We start from the raw sequence: 19693 nt of genomic DNA, 5'->3' as shown, positions 1-19693 counted from the left end.
AAGGAGAAGCATATTCAATTTGCATAAAACTTAAAATATTTTTACATTTGGCTTGAATCGAATAGTTGCCATAATGAAAAAGGGTCGAAGAGATTTGGGTTGTCTGCCAAATTTATGTCATAAGATGACATACATAGGCTTTGAGTATTATTATGCATGCCTCAGCTACATAGTTGCAGGAAAGCTCTAAAAATCAAAAGGGCAACTCGGTATCTTAGGTCGGATTTATGTGAATGTAAATTTGTAAATGAAAACAGTAGTAGACTCAAAAATGGGTTTATTAAAACAAAATGACGACAACATGGGGGAGACTTAAACAATTTTGTATGTGTTGTTTATTAGTACATTTAAACAGGGTTTGTTATAGATTTAGTTCCCCGGGGCTTCGGTCAATTGTCTCCTGTGTGAGGACAAAGGTCCCACTCATTGTGTTGGTTCGATGAGTATCTATCTGCTCAGGCGTGATGAAAAATCCAGCCACCATCCAGGGATTCATCCACGCCATTATTCTGCGGTTAGATGTTGAGGGAGACAAACTTACACAGGAGGCACTGAAACTATCCACCAGCAGCACAGCCTGGGAATTACTGGGAAGACTGCAATTTCTGTAGAGAGTAATATACATACATATTTTGATAATTCACAAGTTATCGACTAGATTCAATTACTTTTCCAGCTGAAGATTTTTTGGAATGACAGTAAATGTGAGAGTTGCAGACTTTGTAGTTAGTTTAAGCTACTAAACTGTGGTCTTGTAGAGAACGTGGAAAAAGAGCCAGAGACAAAGCAGCAGAGCAAAAAACATTATCCTGCGTCAGGAGGGCATCGGCAGCTTGGGAACCAGGGAAGAGACACATTATGGACAAGTTCTTCAAACCCGTTCACAGCCCTTCTTCAGATCAGACTAAAAAACAGAGGAACCCCCACCACCATCCTCATCATCACCACCAAGACACCCATTCACAGAGGTAGGAGGATTCCCTCCACCCAGGGAGGAAATCTAAAGCTTCACGAGAAATGAAACTACATGGTTACATACACGGATAAAAAGCTAAACTACAACATTTGATTTCTCACTGTTCCCTATTAAATCCGAAAGCTCTTCCTGTTTGTGGTCAGTATAATAACCAGAATTATTTTAGTACTACATTTCAGAATACTAGAGGGTCTGCTTGAAATTTTGGGGAATTCAGAAGTTTACAGTTATTTCCTCAGTATTTGACAGAATTGTCTTTAAACTGTATTACGCGTGGGAAAACATTTTGGGTAGCATAGCACATGCTTGATACTCTTGTTTGGGGGAATTTTAGCCCCGTTCCTCCAGACAGAACTGGTGGAACTGAGTTAGGTTTCACCCTTGCTTGCGTATCTTTTCAACTCTGCCTACAGGTTTCCTGGAAACTGAAAGCAGGGCTTTGTGATGGCCACAGAACATTGACTCTGTCACGTTGTTCCTCCAGTCATATTCAATAAATTAGAATATTATTGGAATGTTCCTTCATTTTCCGTAACTCAGTTCAGTAAGGGAAACACATAACAAAGATTGATGATGTTTTAAAGCCTTTATTTAAAGCCTTTATTTCTGTTAAATATGTTCTCCCCCACCTCCAGCTAATAAAAAAAGCAGCATTTAAGATTAGAAAATTGCATGACTAAAAAAGAGTGGCATTTGTCATGCAGAAATGAGGGCTTATTGAAAAGTAAGTTTAGTACTGGCTTAATTTAAATTTTTTTTCAAAAGGTACTTTTAATTAAACTAACAAGCCTCTTAGAAATGTATATTCTAATTTCTTGAATATGATGGGAGTTTGCCAGTATGAGTTAAACGTTTGTTTGCTTGGAGGACCCAGCTTTAATGTCTAGAGATGTTGCTGCAGTATTTCTACGTTCTGCTCTCTTTGGCCCTGAGTGGGGCTGCATGGTGGTGCTGGTGTTAGCGCTGTTGCCTTGCCTCACCCAAGGATCCACGCAAAATAAGAGGGTGTAGAAATGAATGGATGCATGTTACTGTAAACTGTATTCAGGCTTTTAAATGTTGCATTTGATGAACGGCTTCTTCCTCTCTGAGTGGACAGCATGGGCCTCAATTCACTGTGGATAAGGGAAATCTATGACCAACTCCAACCAGCTTCTTTACAAGGTCTTTCCCATTTGTTCTGGGGTCGTTTAGCTTCAATACAGGTTTGTCTTTGGGATCCAAAACCCGTCTCCTTTCAGAACAGTGTGAACTTGTCTGATTTCTACTGATTTTACCACAATGCCGCAAATGGAAGCAGCGTGTTTTAGGGTCTTGGCTTAAAATACTCACATGAGTTCAATTACTGTGAGGTAACAAAATCACAAGTTTACAAAATTGCACCATCTTCTTGTGTTTCCCACATTGTTTAGAATGGCATGGGTATAGTAATCTCACTGTGTGTAAATTTCCATCTTTGAAGGAAAGTATTCGATTAACTGCTTATAACAAATCTCTCTCACAGTCTTCTGGCATTTAGCAAATGGGAAAAATTATATATAATCCTAACTGACCTGACTCAGGAAAGGTTTAGCCTGATTTAATGTCAGACAGTGGGAAGTAAATGTTGTGTCTTTTTACAGTATATGCCGATATGTGGCTTCCACTATATGTGTGGCTACACTTTATCCAAATGGTTGTTGATGTTTTCTTTCTTTGGTGCAGGTATACAAAGCTCGATGACAATGTTAGAAACTCAGATGATAGCAGAGGGCCCCACCGCCGCCGCCAGCACAGTGAAATTCTCTACGACAGCCCCCATCATGACGCCCAGTATCTGTACCAGCAAGATAACGAGAAGCTTTACGACCACCACACTTCTGTAACCCTCTCCAGGGCCTCCTCCTCTTCTCTCTCCTCCACCTCGTCCTCCTCCTCCACTTCTTGGTTCACAGAGACCAGCGCCAACGATCCCTTCTACCTTCAGCACGCCGAGCGGCCGCAGCACTCCCTGTCCTGCTCCAACATCTCTGAGGTGCGCAGAGGTTTCAGGGAGGACGACGGCAGCGAACCCATCGTCTTTGCCACCGTCAAACACAGCAAAAAGGGAAATGTCGTCAGCAGCTCGCACCAAAGCAGAGGCAATGATTTGTACGACCTCAACAGAGGTCACAGTCGGAGTGAGGAAGGGTTGCTGCAGTGCAACGAAAGTGATGGTGGTAGAGGACGGCCCAAAGCGTCAAAAATCGACCACGGGCCTTTGTATAAGACAACCAGTCTAAACCGTAGCTTGGCTTTCAGTGAGGAGAACATCGTTTTGGGGGTCCCTAGGGGTCCTAAGAGAGCAGTCTCTTCAAGCCAGTTACCCAGCAAAGGGATACTCAAAAACAAGGAGAACAACAATGACATTCGCAAGGCTAAGTCAATGGAGGTGCTTTCTCCAAGAGTCAAGACGGGAGAAGGTCAGAGTGGGGTGAAGGGGAAAGGGATCACTGAAGCTGAGATACAGCGAGCCCGGGCCACCTTTGTGGAGGGAAAGTTGCAGTTTTCAGCTTTTCTAGACGAGATCACGAAACAGGTCATGAGTCCTTCCCAGCTCTCCATTTTTGGCGTGAGCCCCAACAAAACCACAGAGAAGACCTTTGAACCAGTCCCCAAACCTGAGCCGGTCAAGCCTGAGCTTCCACCCAAGAAGCACAGAGCCGGGAGACGGAGTGACACGGAGCTGCCGGTGAAGAAGCTCAGCAGACAGGTGAAACCCCCCATCGGCTCTCGCAAACATTCAGACTGCTCCGATTCGGACAAGCTGACAACGTATGCAGGAAGAAGGCACCAAGGCAGCCCCCCGCCTAGTCACTTCCCGCCATCCGCCAGCCACGGACGTAAAGACCGGAGGCCGTCTCCAACTGGAGACTCGATGTCGGGGGACAGATACAGCAGATATGGTCCTCCCCATACAGATGGAACCAGTACTAGTCCTGAACCGAACCAACCCAAACAGCGCCACCACCGCAGACAGCACCCCGACACTTTTAAAAACCAAAACCCATACATCCAAAACTTTACTGTGCAGACGCACCATGAGGGTGAGCACAGACGGCCGAGCAACTCCCCTCCGTCTTCGTCCCAGGCTGCAGGACAAGGGTTCGGCTCCGAGTCCTCGTCCACAAAGTCCGACTCGTCCAGGGGTCGAGACACGGCCTCCACGGCTACCAGTCACAGCTCAGAGCAGAGCGCCCGGCACCAGTCACAGCACATGGGGATCTCTCAAACGCACAGGGTGAGCTCATATCGATAAGATTTCTGGTAAATCTGACAGAAAAAGATCCAAGCCAAGGTTCTTGATCCGAGTCGTAAGTGTGCGTGATGCCTTCACATACTTCCCTTATACACAACAAAGTACAAGCCAAGAACTTTTCTAAAAAAGGTTTGTTGTTTGTGATTCAAGTTGTGCAATCAGTAGGTGAACCAAAACCAGCAACACTCGACCTGTTTCATTCTACAACACTGTTGTCAGCTCGGGTCACCTTTATAAACAACGCACATGTCAACCCCAACAAACAATGACTCACATTGACCTACAGTCAAAGTCAAACTAGTGTTGCGCCGTTGCCATTTTTTGGCCCCGATACGATACCTGGCTGTTCAGTATTGGCCGATACCATCTGTTTGAAACTGATGTGTGTGTATATATATATGAAGAACTGCATATTACTTAGGGTAGTAGAACTTTTTTTTGCCTACCTGGAATGGGTGACAATAGTTGAATAAACTTTTGGCTCTCAAATGCCAAAATAGTGCAACTTTCATGAACTTATATAACATGTATAACACTAGTCAGGAGAGAGAGGGCTGCGTTCAAGTGACATACAAACATCAAAATGGTATCGGTGCCCTATTTGTTGGTATTTGCCGATACCGGTACACCACCATTTTAGTGCTGGATCAGGGCCCCGTCCAATACTGGTATTGGTATCGGCGCAACACTAATTAAAACAATGGGATTTTTCAGTTTAAATACACAGCCACCCTTGGTTAAGATGTGTAAATGGTTTTAAAACATGTTTTTGTTGCTGTAGCAACGTCTCACACTGAAAAAACCTTTTCTAAAATTTGTATTTGGAGATTTCTTTTAACGCCCCTGGGTCATCCGCCATCCTGGATTGTCACGAGTTTAACTTTTCAAGGATTACAACTTAAAAAAAAAAAAAAACAGTGACTGTTTTGTCTTACTGGCGTAGCATTTTCTGTTATATTTCCCATTTTGTAGAGAACGCCGTATGGATTACTAATTACAAGTTATTTGACATCAAATCAACTCAATAAGTATATGTTTGTTGTGGAAATAATATGTTCCTTACTTGATGTTTTCTTCTGTGTCCCATATGGAAGATAAATTGGGCTCTGTGTCATGAACGCTGTGGATTAATAATCAGAAGTACTCTAATCAGTTTAGTAAGCATACATTCTGTGACCCAAGATAAACAAACATGCACTTTGCTTCAACTCATGTTCTCTTTTTTCTCCCATTTTCAAGAGAATTTGGCTTGTGTCATGAAGGTGTTGGATCAACCATTAAAACAAGTTGACACTCTTATCAACTAAAAGAAAATAAATAGTGAAGATTATCACTCATACCTTGCTTGAATTGGTATGTTTTCTTATGTTTCCCATTTTGAATTGGAAATTGTTCTATTTGTCATGAAAGTTGAAGGATTAAAAAAAAGAGAGCTCCTTGACACTGATAAACCCAGTTAGTGAAATATAATTCATGAAGATCAAGACACACTTACATTACTTGGAAGGCATGTTCTAATATTCTTCCCATTTTGTAGGGAAGTTGGCCTCTGATCAAGGTCAATAAGTAATTTATAAATTAAATAATGATTCAGCTACATTTATTTATTTAAAAAAGTTCATATACTTTAAAAAGGGTCTTTTTACTTCAATTGTAGGCTATTTATTTAGCCTACAATTAAAGTTCAGATTTGTCAAATGTTTTTGGTTTGAGAATGTATTCGATTTACAGCTGTTTACACCCATTTTGTGGGCACGGTTAAAAGCGTATAAGAGCCAGCCTATGATACTATGATAATGTCCTCTCATGGGTTCAAAATAAAAATGACACAGCAGAATGCAATGTTTCGATTATTGTGTAAAAGCAGCGCCTGATGAGGCTCCTCATGGCTGATGCAGCCCTCTATAGAGAGGAGAGCCTGTACAAAGCAAAAGCGGCGTTCTTGCAGAGGCAGTGCAGCTGAGTCAGAGGGTGTGTGGGATGTGTCAAATACTCCGCATTGTGAGCTGACTCATCCTCTAGCAATGCAGCAGATGACACTCCTGTGCATCTAGGGGAAAAAATTCCTTTGAAATACCCTTATTCATTAGATGCCGTTTTGTTTGTTCCCAAGCTGGTGTGCCTCCTGTTCTCTGGGATGAATGTGCATTCAGAAAAGAAAGCAACACCCCTCCAACCATCCGTAGCTCATACCTGCAATGTGTTCCTTTTGATGGGAACAAGGTGTGAGGGCCGTTTTACTAGACGACATTAGATAAGCTGTCCCTTTCTTTCCCAGGATGCTGGATGTGCTCATTCATGATGCCACAAGAGGAAAAAAAAAAACAGGAAACATTTTTAGTGTCACAGAACAGATCCATACTTGTGGAAATCCAGGCGCTACTCAATAAGTTATTGACTCTCTCGTGTTCTCTGTAATGTGGCCGAGGGCCGTGCTGGTTATACAAGCTCTGCTCTCCTGGTCATACCTCTTTGTTTTTCATCACTACTTGTACTTTTAGGATTTCACGTGAAGCTAGTTCCTAAATCATGCTTGTTCCTAAGTCATGCTTGTTTTCCTTTGAATAGCTGGATTGCACACTGAAAAATAACTAAAAGTAAGTAAAAATGTCTTGAAATAAATGTATTTGTCCTTAATTTGAGCTGGTAAACAAGATTATCTGCCAGTGGAGTATTTTGACCCCTAAAATAAGATAAGTAGATATACTGCATTTGAAATAAGATGATGGAGGAGATTACCTCTTCCTATGTCAAGTGCAAAAATCTTATTCTATTGGCAGACCGATAACTTATTTGCTCAAATCAAAGACAAAAGCACTCCTTTCAAGAAAACTTTTGCTAAGTTTTAGTGCTGTATTTGGAGAGTGATTTTTTTTCTCGCTCTTTTGAACCTCCTCCAACTCATTGGACTGTAAAAATAAATCGCACCAAATGTGGTATTGAAGTGCTGCGGTTCAGCCACAGCGACGCAGGAGTACTAAATGCTTAAATTCAGATGCTATCAGAACATCTGCCAATTTATAACAATAACAAGAGAAAAACAACTTCTTAAAATGTTATATTTCTTTGCACCTCTCACTTCCTGTCCACATATTCTTGTCTTTGTTACAGAACATGGTGTGTGATCCGGACCACCTTCAGTAAGTGTCCTCTGTGTTTGCCTTTTGTCGCTCTTGATCCAGCCTGTGTGACGGGATTTATTGATCCCATTAATGAGTGTCTTCCTGTTTAAAAACTAAAGGGAGGGGGGGGGGTGTTTTAATGGAACTCATTTATGTAACAGACTCGATCTGATCACTAATGCAAACACATGAAAGGACACAGGAGAAAGCAGCACAGAAGAACATTCAGAATGACTTAATATATTCACTAGTATATATTAATATATTTAACATATTATTAGAGATGAACCACATTTCAAACACCACAGAATTTTTAGTTTCACCAGCAAATAAGAATTTTTTTGCACATTTGCTCATTATTTTATGTTTAAAATGTTCTTCTGACATCCACATATCTATCACCTCTTAACTAAAGTAATAAACTTGTGTTGTATAACATAAATTAAAGAGTTGTAGTATAGACTCTTTAGTGCCAGATCACGGGTGCTTTATGGTCTGGACCTTGACTTCAGAAAAAAATCTTTAACTGGCAACACGTTTGCCTAGTTAATATAGTAAAAATTTCACTAGTCCTATAGCAGAAACCTATTGAGCAACACAGAGACTGGGATATTTCTAAAATGGAAACCGTTATCCTTTTTTACGAGGTTACATTTTTATTTCATCATTTATTATAATTAAAAATTATGTACAATGGCTGTTTTTGCATCTTTGAAAGTAAACAGTAAAGAACGTTTTAGGTTTTAGGGAACAAAGCTCATGGACCTCTTGTATTTTTTATTCATTTATTTTTTGCCACTCATGCTGTATGTACTACTGGCCTAGTAAGTTGTGTGTGTTGTGTTTGCACTGACGTATCCAAATGTTTGAGTTGCCAGTCAGTAATAGCAATAATAACAGTTAAAATACAATAAAAGCCAGTAACTCAGAGCAGTGGTCCCAAATAAACCTTTAACCTTAATATCCAGCACGGCTGCTGCAAACATGACACTGTAAAAGCTGAAGATAAAAACGTGCAGCTTTTATGGCTGTTTGACTCTTTTCAAACCAGTGGAACAGAAAACACAGCTGAATATTAATTTGCAAACATTTATCTTGAGTTGTTTTTTTGTGGTTGCAAAAAATAAAGATGTCATCCCTTTAGATAGTAGTAAAGCGGCGCGAAGATGAGCTCATCCCATTTCTTTCATGCAACCAGAACACGCTCAACTCAGCTGTGACATGATATCCAAATCCAAATTCTGTGATTAATTAGTGTGACGATGAGTAGATTTGGTTGCAAGTTTAAGGCCTGTACATAATCTGCATTAACAGAGAATTTAGTACTTTCTCTTTGCATTCAACACTCCTCATGGGTCCCTCCCACTGTAACATTAATCAGGCTTGTCACCACAACCACATCAAATTTCTGACCAATAGTTCTCAGACGGCGCACAAGAAAAAATCCTCCACACAAGCCACAAGAATGCCCCAAAAATAAGATTCCCTTTGTCATGCAGATCCAAGAGAAACACATTTCTCGGTTCTTGCAGGTTATGTATAGACTTTAAAATTGAAACGTAGTCCCATGCTGGACTGGTTTGTTAATCGGACGCTCCAATTTTGGAAATCCAAGCCAGAAAAATTTAACAGAACAGTCCCTGAAGTTGTAAAGATTATATGTTTAGTTAGAGGAGAAGCCCCGAGGTCAGACTATGGCTGTTGTATCAAAAGTGGGAAACGCTGCACGATTGAACTGTTTATAATTATCAGCATATCTTTTGTATCTCATTAAACCACTTTGCCACAAGGTTAAGATGTACAAGGGGCAAATCCCACTGGTTTTCAAATTTGCAAGTAGAACAAACGCAACTCTGCAGTCATGTCATTCTTCAGAAACAAACTGAACCGCAGGATTTAAAGGTCTGTGGCACACAAGACACTGAAAATCATTTGTGAACATACTCCTTTTTGTATCCATGTAATTTGGCTTATTTATTTATTTGGTGGATATATTTAGATCAAAACAAGCTTAAAAAAATAGAATAAGAATAAGAAGCATTCCAACTAAAAAGGGAATGGGCTGAAGCGATGCCTATATGAGCCAATCTTTATTTAAACCCTTTTAACTAATACTGAATCAGCTGACGTCATTATACATAATATAGTCAAAAGAAAAAAAAGAAGATAGAGAAAGCAACATGTTCACCATTTTTACACATTTTAAAACCAAATACATATCTTTCCATTTTAAACACATTGATAATCACTCAGTTTTAGGCTTTAATAGTTTTATAAATTCCTATGAAAGAAACACATTGTTTAAGTCCACTCCATAGTTTAATACCCACAACTGAAACCCATCTAAACTTCACATTACTTCTTACTTGAACATTTTCAAACAATAAACAGACCTCTGAGATGGTAAGAACTTCCTCTTAATTGAATAAAATCTTTATAAAATCTGGAATATTATTATTTTTAACCCTATTAGAACAATTTCTAATATTTTAATATTGATAATATCCATTCATTTTTAAGTTTTATTTTGGATAAATAAATTATTGGTAGATTCATAATATCCAACCTTACTAACTATCCTATAATGAAGAAGCTGCATTAATATTTTTATTGCCACTTGTGGTTAGCCTGATCACTCAGGACTGATCGCTTACATCTACAAGACGCTCAAATCGCTGTGACAAGAACATGTGTGACGTCTGTCCTAGATCCGTAAACGTATAATATGACGCGTAGATCAGTTGTGCTCAAATACGTAACCAGGTCTCATTGTGCAACGGACTTAAACGTTGCAAAAATGAAACTGAAAGGTCCCTGAAGCGGGAATTTGGACAAGGAAAGTCCCCTGAGTTCAAAATCCAACATGGCTGCTGGACAATTTAAGCTTTGGACTGTTTTGATGTCATTAGCCCGAGGCTGTACGGGGCCTTAAAAAGAGTTTAACTTGAAAAAAGAAAAGATTTCACTTGTAGCGTAGCTATGGTAGCACAAGGATCGACGATGAACAACAAATGAGGCTTGAGCCTTTAGAAAGTAAATGTACAAAAAATGTTATTCTTCCCTTAAATATTTAATCTAAATGCTTAACATACAATAATCTTAATTTGTCTCAGATGAAACCATCAACTCAGATAAAATAGTCTTATCATTCTCAATAAAACAAACATACAAATTTTAGATCTATAGTAAGTGTCCAAATAAAAGCATTTTTTAAGGGGGGGGGAGCGTTACTGCTTTGGGGGCCCTGAACACTGGTTTAGTTCCCTTACTCATAAAACCCGCTCTGGATTAGATGCTCGGCCCTGTAGCTCATGTTTAAACTGGCTGAAGGGGGATATTGGCCTGTACTGGTAACAGTAGCTTCCTCCACAGCAAATCAAGCTGATCATCCCACCTAGAACGACCAGCTTGTCCATGACGTCATCGTCAGATCTGAGATCCGTCCACCTACACGGAGAGCATCATTAATTCAGACGCACACATATTAATATGCTACGAGTGCATCTCTAGACTAATACGACAAGATTGTAGGCAAGACACCTTAAGATGTTTGCCTGTTTTCTATGAAGAATGTTCCCTGCTTCAATAATCGATTACTGGTGGGAAAAGCTTTTTTAATTTTGCCCGGCAGTAACTCAAAACATGTTTGACCGTATCCAAGTGTTACTCTGACTTTTCAGGGGGGTCTGTTTTTTCCAGCACAAACCAGATATGTCTGGTCCTCATTTATGGAGCCAATCCACCTTCCCCTCCCCCATCTCTGTGCTCTCAGGGCGCTGCAGGAGGAGAATGCAGATCTCCACCAGAACCTGCTGCAGACGGTGGTTTGCATTGAGAGCCTGGAGGCAGAGCTGCAGAGGACCAGGGACGAGCTCAGTCACGTTAAGGAGAAATATAAGAGGTGAAGCAGGGCGAAGCAGATCTTTAAAGGTGCAGCATGTTGACAACAGACACAGAGACTGCATTTATAAGAGATGATCATGCTGGGTCAGTAACAAGCCTTAGATTTGACCTGATTACCAAGGAAGAGGCCAATTAAAACCATCCAAACTCGCTGGTCAGGCCTGAATCTGTTTCCAAGCAGCTGCTGCTGCATACTAAGCACATAGCAGGCATTCCTGCAGCAACTGCAGTGAATGGCTGCCTCACACTGGCCTCCTGTCGGGAGTCATTTGTTGCACGTTCACTGTTATTCACTGTATGTTTGTCCCTCTCACACAGCCGCCATTAAATGTCCTGAAACCCAACTTGGATAATAATGAAATCAAATTTTCTTGTTTTCTTCTGTTTACAAAGCCTCCTGCAGACACACAGTGGGACAAAACAGGCGAATAACCTGCTGGGAGAGCACCTTCACAAAGCGGTGAGAGTTTTGGGTGCAGTAACAATGAACACAAGGGTTAACTCTCTCTATATATATTGAAATGGCTCTGTTTTTCTCCTCCCCTGTGTTTGCAGTCGGAGAGCCTGAGCAGTGAGAGGAAATATCTGCAGAATCGAGTTTCCCAGCTGGGCTCAGAGCTGGATGACGCCCACAGGACCATAGCAGCTCTGGAGAACATTAATGTGAGCATGCTGCCACCTAGTGGCCATTTATGCACACTTCAACTGGCTTTGTCGGAAACATGGTCCTAAATTCGGTTAAATTCACCTTTAACACGCACAAAACCCTTAATATGCAACAATTTCATAAAAAAAATAAATATTCTTGATGTGAAATTTGCAGCTTTTGAAAGTTTTAAATTCCTCTGGTTGACTTTTATCTTATTACCATGCATGATAGTTGTTACTAGTTGTTAAGTAATTTTCCTCTGGGATAATTAAGTATGTCTGATTCTGATTCTGATACTAGTGTGAACTCCTTTTAAAGTCTTTGCACATTAGTATAATGCTTTAAGGGAAAAGATATTTACAATAATATTCTTTCCTTTTATCTATCTGGAGTTGTGTTGAGCCCACTAGCCATTCTTCTGTGCCATTACAAACATTAAATTTTAGACATTATACATAAATACAATGACAGCATGAGGTGTATCCATATAAATTAAAGTGCAGTCTGAGTTTATGTAGCGACGAGCAAAATCTAATTTTTTTTTTTTTAACAAACTGTATCTGTACCATTAAATAGAAGAATAGCTATATTGTGTATACAGCGGTAGAAGGTTGTAAATCTTTAGTAGTTTTGAAGCCTAATGTGCTGAAGGAGCTGCAGGGACCCACAGCTCTGGTGGGAGAATGTGAAATTATTAGTCCTGCCCTAAAGAGCTTTGGCCTGTATGGAAGAGTGGCAAGAAGAAAGCCATTGCTAAAACAAAGCCAGACCGCGCTGACTACAAGGCTATCCTGAGGGAAAACCGTGACTCAGGAAGCCTGAACGGAAATTCATCCCACACTTTTCAAATTTACATTTCTAAAAATAAAAATATAACGCTCTTGCATGATTTAGCTTCTGCTTTTCAATTCTTGCTCTGCCTAAACCAATAAAATACACAAAAGGTTTGTGGTTACGACGTACAAAACATGAAAAGGTTTTAGGGACGGTCGTTTTTGCAAGTTGCTTTATATAAACCTTAGTTAAAAACGACTTTAAGAGCAGATGTTATGCTGATTTCTTTTGCTTTAAATTGTAAACAACAAAAATCGAAAGCTGACTTTCTTTTTGATCAGGCGAGCTGCTGACAGGAAGTCTTTGCTGCGGTGATCTGGAGTCATGTGTGGGCGATGTCCAGCCGTTATTCTTTCTGCAGGGTCCTTGAGGTGCACAGGTCTGACTGAGGTAGCAGATTATTATTTTTTCACAGAAAAAAAGGGTAAAGATCTGTTGAAAAAAAAAATGGATTCAACATCCGATCTTGTCAACAGTAAAGAAAGAAAGAAAAATCACCACATGGGTGGTGGTGGTGGTGGAGGGGAGTGTAGACACTGAGGAATCAAAGTGTTGCTCATTCTAAACTGCAGTCACCGTGGATGTGTCTTACTATGCTTCTCAGCTTTATGAGTGTTTCAAATGGAAAGTTGTTTGGAGGACTTGGTGAGTTAGGAGAGGTTTGCCACAGTGGAGAAAGAATAGATATAGATCTCATTTAAAGTGGAAAAAGGTCAAACCAGCAAGGACTGTGGTCTTTATTCAGGAGTTGGTGCAGGCCTCCATTTGTCACCTCTAAAGAGACTAACAGGACTTTGTTTCAGGGGGAACGGAGAGATGCAGACCTTCAGTGACTCTGTAAAACTTTCTCTTCAGATAGAAACAATTGTCTGTTTAGTGCAGGAGAAAAGGAAAGAGTTGTTGGAAAGAACCCAAATGGGCTTTGGCTCCTAATTGAAATCATTCTGTCAAGCACAAATCATTCATGGAGACTGGTGTTAAACCCTTTATTCCAAAGTTTTCTTTTTCTCGTCCTTATTGTGAAAACGTTTAGTCATACATCATATTTCCTTTCCGAGAAGCAAAACTTTTGTGTAATCTTATAAAGGGAAAAGAAGACGCATTTTTATATCTGTTGCATAATTCATGCACAAGGTAATTCAAAGTGTTTTACAGGAAAAACTAAAGAACAAAATAAAAACCTGGCAACCTGTCCAGGTGACCCCACAAGGGATAGACGTGTTAGAAAATGCATGGATAAAAAAAAACTAAAACATGATAGAAATGACAAATCAATCCTTGGCTTATATGGAAAAGCTGCTTTATATAGCAATGTTCTCAGTCCTGATTTAAAGAGCTACATGTTTCTGCACATCTGAGGATGTTAGGCAGTTGGTTCCTAAACTGAGGAACATTGAAAACTGAATGCTGCTTCGTTCTGGGCCTACAGGCCTCTGATGATCTACATGCTTCACACCTAAACAGCAACGGGTGTGGGGTTCACTAAAGTGGTGACACAGAAATATCAAAATGCACGTCATCAGCAAAGAGTTTGCAGGAGTTACTGTAGTAATCATAATCTGAGCTACAAATGTTGAATAAAAGTGGCCTGAGAATGGAGCCCTGAGGTACCCCACCTGCGCTGTGTTTGCTACGATTTAAGGTTAACACATGAAACAAAGATCGTATTGACATCTGTCAAATAGGTTATGTAGCAATTTAGCACAGTACCAGGAAACCTGCCTGTTTTTCCAAGCTGTCAATCATGATTTTATGTTTTTGATCATTGCTGTTGAGACATATTTACATTTAAGCCCTTTACCAATGCAATCCCAGTGCTGTCGTGCGGTAAGAAACCTTGACTAAAAAGCATCTAAAGAGACCAAAATGGATTAGGATTGTTGATAAACTGTGATTTAAATGATCTTGGCCAAAATGTTAGAATAGATATGGAGCCTATGATTACTTATGATGGAAGCATCTGCATTAGGCTTCTTTAAAGGAGTGTCTCCTTTAAAGATATAAATAAATAGCAACAGATGAGAAAAAATCTTTTCCAGCACCTTGAAAGTATAGTATTAAAAATATAATATGCAATATTATCTCATAAAAAGGTCTGCAGCATAACAATCCCTAAAACTCAAGACCAAATATTTATTGCCTTCCCCACAGAACACACTCTTTGTTCTCAGGGTTGTTGTTTTTGTGCTGTGAAACACATTTGCATAATACCTGCTTAATGGGTAGTTTAGCACTCCTCAAGCAAAAAAAAAAAAAAAAAGAAAAAAAAGAAAAAAAAAGAAAAGGAACAGCTGCTTCTTAATCTGTGATTTTTGCAGAAAAGGAGCAGACCTTTCTGGAAGAGCGCCTGAAAAAGAAAAGAGGAGCAAATAACAAGCCATGGCACAGTGTGACATAATGAGGTGCGGCAACGATCTGAATGGTAAAAATGCAGCACTTTAAAACATTTTAGCATGCAAATCAGCCCCATGAGAAAACCCCAACTACACTTCAACCTGTAAACAAGCGTCATGTACTTCATTTATAAGATGGAGGGTGCTCCTGGATGCTTAGTGCTTCAAATCTACCGTTGCAAAGAAAAATTTTTTGGGCTCAGGCAAAGTCTCAGATGCTCAATGTTTCATGTTGTAATATTTCTGCTGTGCAGGTGCTTTTTTTCCATTTGTAGCATAGCTGGAACCCCGAGATGTGACATTATTCCCCAGGTCATGCTCGATGTCACCTGCAGTGTAGCATCTTATACTATATATATACAGATGTACAGATATACAGAATAACGTTCGTTTCTCCACTAAGACGATGTGGAGACATTTAGAATGTGGAAACATTAATTTTACAACAAGTCGAAGCTAGTATTACTCAGTTAATCATGGTGATGATTTATTTAATGGTGCGATTCTTAATTGAAAGGTAAGTTTTAGATGACCTGATATATATATATGCCATTTTGAAAAGGATTGAGAACTCCATGCTAGGATCAACTCCCACCCCCTACGGTTAGTGCTTGCTGCTGATTTGGTTCCCGTCCTGATGTGATACGGGAGAAGGATGCTTTTCTTGCTGTTAAGCCAGAGACACATTAGTGTGTTGTCACAGTTTTTGACTTCAACAACAACGTGCCATCTGTGGGACTTCCTGATCAGTTGCACCAGTTACACGCTTGATTTGGGGAAAGTGCAGTTTGTGTTTTGTCAGTCCGACCTGCTTTACTGCTGCCCTCCTGAAGATGGCGTTCTGCTGTGGGGAGATGTTGCAAACGCATCCTCCCCGTTTCGCTGATGTGAATGCAGTCAGCTACAGCTTGGTCTTCTGGATAAGTCTTCCAGCTTCACACCTCTGGAGACTGAACATTTTGCCCAGTCTTCTTAGTAAAAATAACAAGCTTTGTCAGCTTAGAGAGAGCACCTGTGAACATCAGTTTCCAGTCAAATTCTTATTTTACCACAACTGCACTTTGATCTAAGCCTTTCTATTGTAGCTCTCTGGCTCTATGTTGACTGATTTCCTGCTGGAAGGTGAACCTCTGGCCCAGTCTCAAGTCTTGTGGAGCCTCTAGGCTTTCTTCCAGGACTTCCCCGCCTTTAGCTCCATCTATCTCCCCATCAACTCCGACCAGCTGGAAAAAAAATCAACCCCACTCCACGATGCTGCCACCACCATGCTTCACAGTAGTGATGGCATTGATTTCCCACCACACATAGCATTTTCCAAGAAGGCCAAAATGTTCAGTTTACTCCCAGAGGAACTTCTAAATGTTTGTTGCGTCCCTTACAGCAGTTGTTCTCAATGTCTTTCTGTTGCTCCCCCTTTGAAGAATGAAAATTCACTACTCTCCCATTCCAACAAAATGGGTCAGAAAAAATTTAACTTTTATCGTTTTCTGTTTTCATGCATTAAATCTGTCGTTCTGAAGATTACCCAGAATCCCTTTTAAAAGTTATAACATATATATGGGCTCCTTTATCACATATAATCAACATTGCCGCACCTTTCAAACTACATATCAACAATATAAATGTTTTTTAGCTCGAGTCATACCTGCAGACAACTTTTAACTAGCTTTGAAGCTCATATGGTAAAAATAACATCAAGTCATTCATATTAAAGACAAACTTCAGTTACACTAAGTTTTATGCTTTTTTTAATGAGTTTATTAACAGTATTCATCATACTACTGATTGCAGGTACAGACCAAACAGCAGGGGGTACTGTTGTCACAGTTAGAATGATGCCTGTATTTCCTGGACAAAGGAATCAAGAAGGCAATGTTATTCTTGCTTGGATTTTCATGTGAATCTAAGCTCTTATGGGTACTCCACAGTACTCCAGACATTTTGAATTGAAAAATCTTCCTGGATGGGAAGTGAAACGTCTTCAGCTTCAGAATAGAAGTCCAGTTGTTTTATTTTTAACCTTTTCTGGGTTGATCATGACCTGGATGACTGAGAATCTTCACCAACAAATGGCTTTCTTCTTACCACTCTTCTATTAAGTCCATCTTTATCTTTCTCTTCAACTTTCTACCTGAGCTTGTCTGCTGTGTTGTCTCTAACGTTCTCTGACAAATTACCTGCATCAAAATAAAGGGGGATGAATACAAAGACACCAGAGGAATAACAAAGTGTGAAAAAAGTGGCAATGAATACTTTTGCTGTCTTACCTCTCAATAACCTCTAACAGCCTTTTTAATGGCTTGATTCATATTTTTTAACAGAACAGCTCGAGGAAACGTGGTGTCTTAGTTAAAGTAAAATGTCATTTATCAACAGAGAGCGTCGCTAATCTGCCAAATTCAATGAAGCGATGCATCTATTCAAAGTCTGCAGATGCAGCAAAGACTTTTATTCAGTAGACACCATGGCTCACATTAAATAAGAGCTTTGAAGCAAATGCAGTTTTTAAGAGAACGTCTTTTCAGAGTTAACCCGTGTGTTTGGTTTCTGCCCTGCAGGTACCGGTTTTGGTGAAGGAACTTCTGGGGAAGTATTTTGGTTCGGCCGAAGCCGTACAAAAGTTCCTCACAACCTCTTTTCCAACCAGCCAATCCCAGCAGACAGATGGCCAATCTAGCCATCCTAAAGCAGAGGAAGCAGCCCGGGGCTGGCTGAGCGAGTCAGAGGAAGGGCCGCAGAGGGCGACGGCCTTTCTGCCGATTAAACAAGCTCTCACACCAGCTAAAAACGAGGGCCAGCATGAGTCCACTCACAGCCCGTCCTTCTCTCTGGCCGACGTCGGAGCTGCTTCCTATAAAACCGCAGCTCCTGGTTATCCTGCCAGACCCCAGCCGGTGTACCCACAAACCCAGCAGCAGCTGCCGCGGAGCGCTGCCCACGCCGAGGCCACTCCAGACCCCCAGCACGCCCACGCAGCGGGTGACAGGTGGGAAGGAAGAGGGGGCTTAAAGGTGCTGCTCTTTGAGCAGGATGCAGAGAACGTGAACTCCATGCTGGCCCAGCAGATCCTGGATGATTTCATGCATCAGCTGCAGGCACACAAGGAGGCCGGGGGAGGGAAGGAGCAGCAGAGTGGGCAGGAGTGGACGAACGGAGTGGAGCAGGCAGGGAAAGTGGCAGACTGAGAATGCCACCCGAGGACATCTGAGTTGGTTAATCTGTGTCCTGATTACCCGTCAGCGGTGGACGTTCTTTAAGCTGCCGCGGCTGAAAAATGCCAGAGCGTGTAGATTTATTTCACTAAGACATCATCTGTGTGTAAGTTTTCGTATAGCTGAATAAAACGTGCGGTATAAGGGTTTAAACCTTAAAACCGCTACAGTGAGAAGTTCAGAGAAGGTTCTGCAAACAGGAAGAAGATGCCACTATGTCATCTGAAAAGTGTCATGAATAAAATAAGCAGCAGACTAGATTAGATCCACACAATGTTTTTTTTAACATGTTGTACACTTATAGGTCCTGAAACCGCACAGAATTATATATCTTATCCTCATCGAGTCTCAAAATGTAGGATATTTGTTTAAGAGATGATAAAGTTAGAATTTGGATAGCAGACATGATTTCTGACCAACGTGGTTCATTCAGTTTCTTTTACTCAGTAGTTATGTTTGATCCTTAGTATAAATTAGCACACCCAAAGATAAAAATAAATGAATTAAAGATGGAGACAATGGGAAAAAAACAAGGAATTGTAACTGGAAAGGTTAGAGGGGACTCTTTCTGCTCATTTCACTTGATTTGTGCAATGTGTCTCATTCAAGCAGGAATAATTATTTGTGTTCAGGTTTGCACTGATAAGGAGTAAATTGGCAAATTTAAACACAATGGACATAAGTGTTTGGCCACCCCTCAAATGCAATAACTTTAATATAAAGTTGCTTCCCTCATTTTCTTTGGCTCCCACTCTTCTGTGGGGAATGTGTGTGCATTTATTCTATAGAGCATTTATGAGGTCGTACACTGAAGATGCTGGACAACAAAAGGTCTGGTCCCCCAATGTCTGCACTAATTCAGAGTGAAAGATGTCTTTCGATCCTTTGTGCACTGCAGACAGGAGATGCTGCAATAGAAAAAGGCTCCGTAAGGGTTTTCAATGGAAACAGTGTTAAATGTTTGAAGATGCTGACGATAAGGGCTCCAAACCAAATCCCAGAGCATAATCCGTCCTCCTCCAAATATCCCGGTTGGCACAATGCCTTCACTGCAAAAAGGGAACTCAAAGTAAATAAAATGTTCTTGAAATTTGTGCATTTTCCCTTGATTTCAGCAGGTAAATAAGACTATTTGCCAATGGAATAAGATTTTTGCACTTAAAATAAGGACAGCTCATCTCCATCATGTTATTTCAAGTCCAGGATATCTAATTATCTTATTTTATGGGTAAAAATACTCATTCCATTGGCAAATGGTCTCATTTAGCTGCTCAAATCGAGGAAAAATATACTAATTTCAAGAAAATTCTACTTACCTTTAGTTCCC

The 19693-nt window shown here is 40.5% G+C and overlaps 1 protein-coding gene across 2 annotated transcripts; it reads left to right on the top strand.

The window, feature by feature from the left end:
- The first annotated feature begins 375 nt into the window (after positions 1–375).
- On the top strand, positions 376–18626 carry LOC105928694 (serine/arginine repetitive matrix protein 1). Of its 2 annotated transcripts, none has more exons than XM_036127438.1 (7): positions 376–968; positions 2681–4235; positions 7365–7393; positions 11148–11276; positions 11672–11738; positions 11834–11941; positions 15080–15491. In XM_036127438.1, exons 1-7 carry the CDS (start codon positions 859–861, stop codon positions 15110–15112), a joined length of 2031 nt encoding a protein of 676 aa, XP_035983331.1. In that variant the 5' UTR covers positions 376–858; the 3' UTR covers positions 15113–15491. The 2 variants fall into 2 exon arrangements, with proteins under 2 accessions (XP_035983331.1, XP_012721565.2); XM_012866111.3 differs by lacking the exon at positions 15080–15491 and adding an exon at positions 17713–18626 and having other exon boundaries at positions 383–968.
- The last annotated feature ends 1067 nt before the right edge of the window (positions 18627–19693 follow it).

The sequence above is a fragment of the Fundulus heteroclitus genome, chromosome 23, assembly GCF_011125445.2.
Source record: "Fundulus heteroclitus isolate FHET01 chromosome 23, MU-UCD_Fhet_4.1, whole genome shotgun sequence".
In the NCBI taxonomy this organism is placed as follows: domain Eukaryota; kingdom Metazoa; phylum Chordata; class Actinopteri; order Cyprinodontiformes; family Fundulidae; genus Fundulus; species Fundulus heteroclitus.
This window is presented reverse-complemented; position numbering and strand designations above follow the sequence as displayed.